General features: G+C 36.1%; 1 protein-coding gene and 1 non-coding gene across 3 annotated transcripts in view; both read left to right on the forward strand.

Moving 5' to 3' along the window:
- Positions 1–9,276, forward strand: part of SPATA7 (spermatogenesis associated 7) — a 32,624-nt gene extending 23,348 nt beyond the window's left edge. For both annotated transcript variants that reach the window (XM_006192855.3, XM_032482472.1), the window contains 6 exons: positions 143–209; positions 1,869–1,984; positions 4,171–4,224; positions 5,523–5,600; positions 8,350–8,407; positions 8,663–9,276. In XM_006192855.3, coding sequence (XP_006192917.2) covers positions 143–209; positions 1,869–1,984; positions 4,171–4,224; positions 5,523–5,600; positions 8,350–8,407; positions 8,663–9,223 — 934 coding nt within the window. In that variant the 3' untranslated portion in view covers positions 9,224–9,276. The remainder of the gene's footprint in view (positions 1–142; positions 210–1,868; positions 1,985–4,170; positions 4,225–5,522; positions 5,601–8,349; positions 8,408–8,662) is intronic.
- On the forward strand, positions 2,164–2,297 carry LOC116664590. The gene has a single exon (XR_004321111.1). It is a non-coding gene; the product is annotated as a small nucleolar RNA SNORA43 (small nucleolar RNA).
- Positions 9,277–10,061: the final 785 nt, after the last annotated feature.

The raw sequence follows: 10,061 nt of genomic DNA on the forward strand, positions 1-10,061 counted from the left end.
TATATAGTTAAAAATCACATTTTATAAGAATAGATGAATTCCATCTCTCATGTTTGAGTTTATTTTTTCTAGACAGTTAAGTTCATTATCACAGTGTTTATATTTTGAAGGTTTAACAATAATTTCTTTTAAAATATTACAGCTTTAAATGTGATTTTGAGACAGTTGAAATTAAGAACTTCACAGATTCAGAAGTGAACATAAAGCAGGTAATAAACATGAGATCTCTTTGTGTTCCACGTTAGAATTATAGCTGCTTTAACTTAATATGGTATATATAGCTGTTTGGACTGAAGAATAAAATTTTGTGTATGATCTGGCCAGTGCACAGAAGCATTGCCTGTTGACGAGTGGTGATAGCTCTCTGTGGGTGGCCCGATAGACCCTGCCCAATCTGAAAAACTACTTGTTGTTAGCATCTCTTCTAGATGGTTGGTTGGCTGGATGGATGGATGGGTGGATGAATAAAATACCTTACGTGTTCTTTTCAGAGATGCATACTGGGATCACTAAAGGAGCCAGAGAAGTTGTATAGAAGTTATTTTCACTTCTATGCCTGTAATTCTTTTTAAAGAATTGCCAGTGATTATATTATTAGAAATTACACATTTTATAAGAATAGGTGGATATCATTCTCTTATGCTTGCTTTTACTTTTTTCTAAGAGCATAAAGCTCCTTTTTAGTGTTTGTATTTTGAATATTTAGCAATCATTTCTTTTAAAATATTACAGACTTTGTGATAAACTGATTATTTTTATTTGGGGGGTATTACTCATATATACCTGCATCCTAGTTTAAATTTATTGTTTGTGAAAATGATTGTCTATTAAAATGTCAAGCAGAGTCAGAGATAGAAGAATAAAATATAAGCACACTCAACTTCCCTCTCCCCTTCTGGAAATGGGTAGAGGATCGTAGGTTGCCATCTCAGCCATTAATAGCTATTAACATAGGATTCTGCCCTTTAAGGCCCAAGGACAAATCAGTTTCTCTGAGAGCTGACTTTCCACATCTGTAAACACTGTACTTAATATGCAGGGTCATTGGAAGGAATGAACGTTGTAGGTAAAGTACTTGGTCTCACCCGGGCTTCATAAATGATACTTAGGACTAGCTAGAGATTTAGGAAGAGGGTTAGCTCTAACTAAACTAAAGCAGAAGTCCACTTTTATTGTGCCCCAAATGTTTATCCATAACCCTGTAAGAAAACAGTGTGTCCCCTTATTCTGTAATCAGTATCACCAGCAGTCTACTGAGGAAGCTAGTAGATTATTAGCTGCAGTAGATAGGCCAGCATTTTCACAGCATTTTTAAAATTAAAACACTACACATAAATTAGCATTGTAAAGATTAAATCTGATGGTGCAAGTAAATGCTTGGCATAGTTATGTGGCCCCTTGTAAGGGTTCTATAAAAGTAAGCTGCCATTACTTTTGTTTGTTAATGTTATTGTTCAGACTGCCGTAGCTACCATTGCTTTTACATATTTGATAGGTTGGCATTTGAACAGATGGACTATTTGAATTTCTGAATAATAGGGTATTTTCTCTCCAGTTTACTTAAATCTTAACAAATTTGCTTCATTTTCTCTTTACATGTTTATTTGTGGTAATTCTTAAATGTCATTTAATATGTTCCTCAATAAAATATTAGAAATTGTTTTATTTTAAATTAAGAAAAAAGTATTGATTGTATGGAAATATATTCTAAAACATGCTTTGTTCTAATATGCCAGTCACTTTAATCTACTAAGTATCTGTACTCTCTTTCCTTGACTATTTTTAGAAATTTTTGCTCTTTTGCTTTATTTCTGCTTTCATGATTTTTGAAGCAACATAAAGATTTATTCTTCTCATTGCATCCCCAGGCATCTAGTTGCATGACATATGATACCAAAGGAAGAATAACCCCTTTACCTTTACAAGGGCATGAATTACCCTGGGACGAGGTTAAAGATGGTGCTCTTCAGTGCTCCGCATCAAGGTATTTCAGCTGTCCACATCGAACTGTCCTGTGTAACAGACATTCAGACTTTGCAGCACACGTACTGTTTTAATAGCGTGCTCTCATCTACTTAGGTGTTTGGTAGTGGCCTTGTTAGTTTTACTAAGGACTTTTTACAAAGTAAGTAGTCAAAAGTTTAAATGAACTGCTGCCCCACAGATGGCGGACCTGCCAGCACCACGGATGCAGCTGCCCTGCTGCACCCGTGACGTCGGGGCACAGAGGAAGCGGCTGTTTCTACGCTCAGTGCTCAGAACAGTGGGCACTAAGAATGGTTTGTAGCCGGACAGTACGATTTTCTTCTTCCATAGAGGAAGGCTCGTTGTGAGGATTAAATGAGATATATGAGCACGTGGCAAGCTTCGGGCACAGTGGGATTGACTCAGAGAGGGTCTCCTTCAGTCATTCAGTAGGTCTATCTGGGGGAGACTTTGTAGAAGAAAGAGTTGGGCAGGTGTGACCTGCTTCCCTGCCTGAGAGCCACTGAGCCGGTATCAGTGGCCTGTGTCCTGTCCAGACCCATTACTTCCTGTGCGGGGTCTGGAGCCACCTGGTCCATGAGCACTTGTGCTGTGAAGACCCTTGACAAGGAGCAAGAGACGGTTTGGTCATTCTGGAAGGAGCGCCAAAGGGTCACGCCTGGCATTTGCCCTGTGGGTGAGGCAGAGGTCAGGCCCCTGTGTGGAGCCCGTCGATGGACCAACCATAACCCTATAAATGATCATCCAGACCAGGGCCCTGGGGGGCGGAGGGGGCCGTGGCCCCCTGTCAGGTGGAGGGCTCAGTTTGCTGTTGAGGGTCGAACAAAAGCTATAGGTGACTGGCTCTCAACCAGCGTGTCCCTCCCAGGGTGTGTGGCAGTGGGCAGGAGGGAAGGGGGTCCCCGTGCTGGCAGGGCTGAGGTTGACAAACCTGCTGTAGAAAAACATGGTTTAGGGGGATTCACTGATGAGATTCCATGTCTCAGAAAAAAAAAGAAAAGTTTAAATGAATTCATTTTGTCAATTCATTAATAAAGGGAAAAGGGGCACTGGCTTTGTATTATTTATCATCACTACTCGTATATGAGAAAGGATTTCTCCCTAGACAGATCATCCAGCAGTGATGCAAACCAGTTTACATGGCACACGTCGTACTGAAGAACCTTACCATTGGAGATTCCATCATTTGTGATTTTGAACATCCATCACATGCTAGTGCTTTATCTATACATGCTTTGTAGAGGAGGCACTTTTTTTTAATGATTCATCATGTTTAGTAATTATGGTGCACTGCACCTAAATAAAAGTGATAGTTTAGCAGGTAGTATAGAACCTAAAAAATGCCTTTGATAGCTTCAGCTGTCAAATGCATTTCCAGTGTCAGCACTTGCATGTGAGATGAAGGAGGTGGAAGGAAAAAACGACTAAAGAGGGCAAGAATGAGGCATGCTACAGCAGGCCAGAAGGCAAGCATGCACGTTCCCTCAGGAACTACATCTGCCCTCGGGCCTGGCCTTACGGAGATCTCACCTGCCTGGCAGAACTTTGGGGGGAAGGAGGGTGTTGGGGGAGTGGTTCGTTGCTAACTACTCTGTCTTGAAATTCACGATGCTTTAGTGCTCATAACTTCAGAGGCTCTCCTGAGCTGGTGGAGCCAGTGCGCAGTGAACATAGAGAACGATGGAAAGAAGGGATGTTTATCTTCCCTGGTAGTTTCTACCTCAAAGACGCAAAGTGTTGTAACTGAATATACCTGAATAGAAAGCTTGGCATTAACGAGTGATGACGTAACTGTGTAATGACAGAATTTATCATAATGACTAGCTTAAAATTTTTTCCATAGGGAAGTATGTTTCCAACATCATTTATGTTTTTATCTTAGTCAAATTGATAATTGTTTCTACAAGGTAAGTTTCATAGTACAGTTTTAAAAAAGGACTGTGAATTTATAATTAGAAGACTAATTTAAAAATCTGTCTTTGCTACTTACTGACACATGACCTTGGCAAGTTACTTAGCCTTTCTGCCCCTTGGTGAACTGTTTAGTAAGTGGGAAAAATAATACCTACCTAGTGTATCTGACAGGGTTGTTCTGAAGATCAGATCAGATCATCAAGATAATCTTAAACGCTTATTGTATGCCAATCATTGTTTTGTTAAAATATTCTAATTCTCCCTTTCCAGGGCAGTATGTCAATATTCCCTGCAGCCTCCTTCAGAGAGAAAAATCTATTCTGAGTAAGTTCTTTTTGACCTCTTCATTTTGCTTAGTGGAAATCAGCAATTAAGAATCACACAAATTATTATTAAATAAGTTAGGATTGAACACTAATCTCTTTACAACCAGCTTTTGGGTTCAATCATGTAATACATACTAAATTTGAGAAAATGACCAGAATTTTCTGAAATAATTATTAATAACTTCATTTTTATGTCCAGTGGAACTTTCGTCCCTAAGTTAATAATCTGCTTTTTTATAATTAGTACTCATCATTTTGATTTTTATAAATAAAAATAATAAAAACTAATAAAGATGAGTTTGAGAGAAATGCAGGCTTTTGGTAGTTCAGGATACCCTTCCTGGAGCTTTCTAACCTCACCAGTGTTCTGCAAATACTATACTTCTAGGTTTTAATGTTGTTTTAGTTAAGCTGCAGTTGTTTTTTAGGGAAAATAATCTATTGTTATAGTTTCATTTATTCTCAAAGTTGCTGCCTGTGAATCTGCTTGAAAGCATAATTTTATGCAACCTTTTAATATTCTATTTGATTTGCTAATTAACTCTTCCCCTTATATTTATTTATTCAGTAATTGAGTAATTGCTTGCTATTTATATTTTCTGTCAATTTACTGATTTTAGCTAATTAAAATCAAACTTATAATAGTATCCTAATTTTCTTATAATGGCTACTAAAATACAGTTATCTCATAAAATAGTATAACAGAGAAATATGTCCAAGTAATTAAAAATTGTCACTATATTAATGCACACAGGTTTTTCTATTAGAATATTTTTGCTCATCTCCAAACATTTTGAGAAAAAAATTTTTTTTTCTGCTCAATAAATTTCCCAATCTTAAAATAAAATGCTCTCCTTAGGATCAGTAGAGGATTTCACAAATGAAGTTCCTGCTTCTCTGAATGACTTTACTCTTTCCCTTCCTGCAAGAACCATGCAGAGAGGTTCACACCCCTGTTGCAGGACATGGTTAGGAGCCAGAGTACATTTAAAATGCTTGTTGGGAACAGGTGCCCCCAGGGGATCACACTTATTTGGCCTCTTGCCCCAGGTGCTTTCTGTTTTGTTTAACCCCTGCTTATCCTTTACTGCTTGATGCATGTTGTAGATATCTATGAAATTTTATTCTAATAGGGAATATGTTCTCATCTTTAATAACTATCCTTGCATGCTTCAAGACTATAGACATGTTTATTTTATAATACCCCACTATTTCTAATTATGTACTCCTGTTCCCTATAGTTTTTAGAGTAAGTAAGCAATAATTTTTATGCTGTATATTGCTTTTCCTTCACAGTGAAGAAGAACTGTTGTATCTAAGTTTCATTGAAGATGTAACAGAAGAAATTTTGAAACTTGGTTTATTTTCAAACAGGTTAGATTTTTTAAAATTATATTATAGTGGTTGAACAATACATTGAATACTCTTCATTTGATGTTAATTTTTTTGTTTTGTTTTGTGTGGTTTTTGTTTTTACATTTTTTTATTGAGTTATAGTCATTTTAAAATGTTGTGCCAACATTTGAGGTTAATTTTTTAAAGTTTTTTCACATGTCAGGAAATGAAAATTATATTGATTTCATAGGGGACCATTTTCTTATAATTGATAGTAAATTGTAAAGAATATGTAATTCATATTCTAAGGAGAGTTCACAGTTTGAGGGAGTTATAGAAAAGAATAGAGCTTCTGTTCATTTCCCTTAGATACAGAGAACAGATTGGTGGTTGCCAGAGGCAGGGGCTAGGAGGTGGGGGAAATGGTTGAAGGGAGTCAAAAGGTACAAACTTCCAGTTATAATATAAAGAAGTCATGGGGATATAATGTACAGCATGGTGACTACAGTTAACGCCGTATTACATATTTGAAAGTTGCTGAGAGAATAGATCTTAAAAGTTCTCGTTACAAGAAGAAATTTTCTTGTAACTATATATGGTGACAAATGTTAACTGGACTTACTATGATGAACATTCTGCAATATATAAATTCAAATCATTATGTTGTACACCTGAAACTAATATAATGTGGTTATATTACCTCAGTTTCAAAAACCTATCACAAAAAAAAAAAAGGTATTTGAAAGAAAAAAGTTAAATTGTCTTTATTCACAGATGACATTATCATCCATGTAAAAATCCCATACAGTCTACAAAGAAACAAGCCAAAAATATTAATATATTTCTTAGTTTATAAGACTAGGAAACTGAATTTTTGCTTCTTATTTGCAAAGATCCATCATCTGGTTTTCGTGTTTGAAACTCATGAGAATCCAAAGTAAGCTTGTTTGTTACAACTGTTAGTAGTAACAGGAGGACAAATTAAAGGTTAGGCTGGCACACTGTGAGTGAAAGGGGAAGTTTGGAAAACCAGGTTAGTATTGTATAACTTAAGGAAACTGTGTGGTCCTGAGCCAGCCTGAACATTTATTTGGCTAAAGTTTATTTAGATAACACTTTATGATAAGGATCATAGGACCCCATTATGTGTATCTTGCGTACTTTCCCTGTCATCATATGTCAAGTGCAGACATTTCTAATGAATTATTTCTGTTTCTATATGAAGCTTTTAAATTAAGGCAAACATTTTCATTATTAGTATAAAAAGCTACACCAAAAAGCCTAAATTTTTGATGGTAATTCTATTTACCCCTTTCATTTTAAAAAATTGGCTAAAAATGCATAATGGGTTGTAGTTTCAGATTTGCAAGATGAAAAATTTCTTTTGATCTGTTTCACAACAGTGTAAATATACGTAACACTACTGAACTGTAAATTTTATAATTAAAATGGTAAAGTTTTTGTTATTTTTTTACCACAAAAATAACAAAAATATTAAGATTCCAACTGTAAATCAAAAAAGGTTAGAAGCTGAAACAAAAACAAAAAAGTTCACATGAAAAACATGTATTTTTGTTTTAAAAAACTCACTTTTTTTTTTTAGATTACAAGGCTGTTTATTGTGGCATTTTTTATAGTACATCAAAAAATGGAATCAGGCTACAGATTGAATAGTAAAGATTTGGTTGAATAAATTGTAGAATATTTATAATACTAAGTTCTGTTCAGAGATTTAAAATGATGATGTAAAAGTGAATTTATTGATACATGGAGATGTTCAAAATATATAATTGATTAGAAAAAACAATACAGGTATCAAAACAGTATGTACTGTTTAATCCCAATTTTGGTAAAGAAATAAACATGCATAAAAAAATGCCTAGAAGCGAATAGTCTAAAACATCAATGATAGTTGTAAAATATAAAATATAGATTTCTTGGGCTTTTTAAAAATTGCAAAATAATTCAAAACAAAACAAAAAATCTAAGGTTGGCTCATAACTTCATTGATAATAATAAATGGTAACAAGTGAGTTGTTTTTCAAGAAACCAATTGGTAACACTCCTGTGATAGCTGGACAGGCGTGGTAGAGCTGAAAGAATGTGTCTGGAGGCAGGCTCGTCTGGGTTAAATTCCTTAATAGCTTGTGACCTTGGGGGAGGGGAAGCCATCATCTTAGGGATGTCGTTTCTCATCTTTAAAATGGATTTTATAACACTTTCTCTTTCAGTATTGGTCATGATTAGAGGTATAATGATTACCATGTGTCCAACACAAATGTCTAGCACTTAGTGGTACTTATAAGTGATAACTTTTAGGTTATGTGAATTTACCATCAGTGGAATTTTTTTTAAGTATAATTTAGGAAGCATTGTAAAGTAATTCTTTATAAGAGAATTGTTTGGTTTTAGAGGTGGTTTGTCTGTGAAAGAGAAAGGGAGGGAGAAAGGCTTTGGTGTTTGTGTACAAGTGAGAAAAAAAAGTTTCATGGTGTGTGCAGGGGGTTGGGGGAACTTTCTGTAAAATATTTTATTCACAGAAGTGTTAAGTAGCATGCGATCTTTCAGAAACACTGGCGTCTGTTACATAAATTACACATAGTGGCAGTCATACTAGCTTCCAAATCGGAGAACTTGACAGAACAGGGACAGTGCTCATCTTTAGAAAAGAAAAAGGTAATCTAAAACATATTTTCCAACCTTTAGTAGTTTAGTTATTGCATGGCTATTTTATATTCAGTTGATTTCCTGATATTGAGACATTAACATTTTTATTTATCATTTGTAGGTTTCTAGAACGACTATTTGAGAGACATATAAAGCAAAATAAACATCATTTGGAGGAGGTTTGTCTTTCTTTAGAACTTTATTATAAAAAATCTAATATCGAAAGAATTTAAAGTTTTACCATACTCTCAGAGAATACATTAAAAACAAGCACTTTTTTTCCCTTGCAATTTTCATGTGTATTGGCGGGGTGGGGGTGCAGGCACAGAGTGTGGAAGAAGTATTAATTCTTCTGAGACTTGGAGCACTGCGGACAAAAGTAATTCAGTTTCACTAGCTTAATTAATATAATTATTCACGTCTCTTTATTCTAGGCAAAAATGCGCCACCTGCTACACATCCTCAAGGTGGACTTAGGCTGTGTGTCCAAGGAAAACTCACTAAAGCTAGATGATGTTGATATGTTGCTTGATTTTGAAAAAACTGAGAATTCAGAACAAAATGAATGTAAAAATGAACAAGATTTAGCCATTAAACAGGAGCGTCAAGAATACCAAAAAGCTTTGAATATGTTATTGTCTGTACCAAAGGAAGAGAACGAGACAGTCTCCTCACCGGGTGAATTTTTCCTGCCCGTCTATAAATCAAAGTACTCAGAAGGGGTTATAATTCAACAGGTGAATGATGAAACAAATCTTGGAACTTCAATTTGGGGTGAAAAAAATGCAAGTATGTCAGACAGTTTACTAGACCAAGAAACCTCTGTGAATGTCATTGAAGGCGACAGTGACACTGAAAAGGTTGAGACGTCAAATGAATTGTGCTGTCTTAGCACAGCACTCTGCCCATCTATTCAGCTGTGCAGTATCGAAGATGATAATCAGGACATGGAAGCACCAACTCTTAAAATCATGGAAATGAGCATTGAGGACTAATCTTTGGATGTTTGATCGTCATTAATAAATATTCCAAATGGCCAATAATTCAATATTCCTTTTACTCTTTTTTTCTTTTATATATTAAGATTTCTATGTTCATTTTCTATCTTGTATAATAAATTTCTATAAACTTAGCAGCTTAAAACAACACACATGTATTACTTATCCCATGGTTTCTTTGAATCAGGAGTCTAAGCACAGGCTTAGCTGGGTCCTCCGTTCTTGGTCTCAGACGCCTACAAGCCGAATGTCAGTTGGTGCTATGGTCTCATCTGGAAGCTTGACTGGGGGTAGATTCTGCTTCCAAATTCTTTTCAGATTGTTGACAGAATTTCTTTCCTTGTAGCTATAGATTTGAGGGCTTTAGTTTCTTTCTGGCCATGGCTATTGGCTGCCCTCAGCAACTAGGGTCTGCCCACCATTCCCTGCCACTTGGCCCCCTCCACGGGCAGCTCACAGGAGAACGAGCGAGAGTCTGCTAGCAAGATGGAGTCTCATGAAACAACACAGTAACAGTAATGTGATCACAGGAATGACAGTAACGTAATGTGATCACAGGAATGACTTCCATCACCTTTGCTACATTCTCTTGGTTAAAAGCAAGTCACAGGTCCCGCCCACACTTAAGAGGTAGAATACAAGGGTGTGAATGCCAAAGGTGAGAATCACTGGGGCCTCCTTGGGATAAGATGGCCACAATTTCTAAAGTTACTTTTCAGGGGAACGTACTTTACCCAGACATCAGTGATTTTGTAGGCAGTGGGAAAGGGTCTATGATCTAGAGTGGATCTTGAAACAGTAAGCCTTCTCTACAGTACCTTTAACTTCTGTTTTC

This window comes from Camelus ferus, chromosome 6 (assembly GCF_009834535.1).
Source record: "Camelus ferus isolate YT-003-E chromosome 6, BCGSAC_Cfer_1.0, whole genome shotgun sequence".
NCBI classification, from domain to species: Eukaryota; Metazoa; Chordata; class Mammalia; order Artiodactyla; family Camelidae; genus Camelus; species Camelus ferus.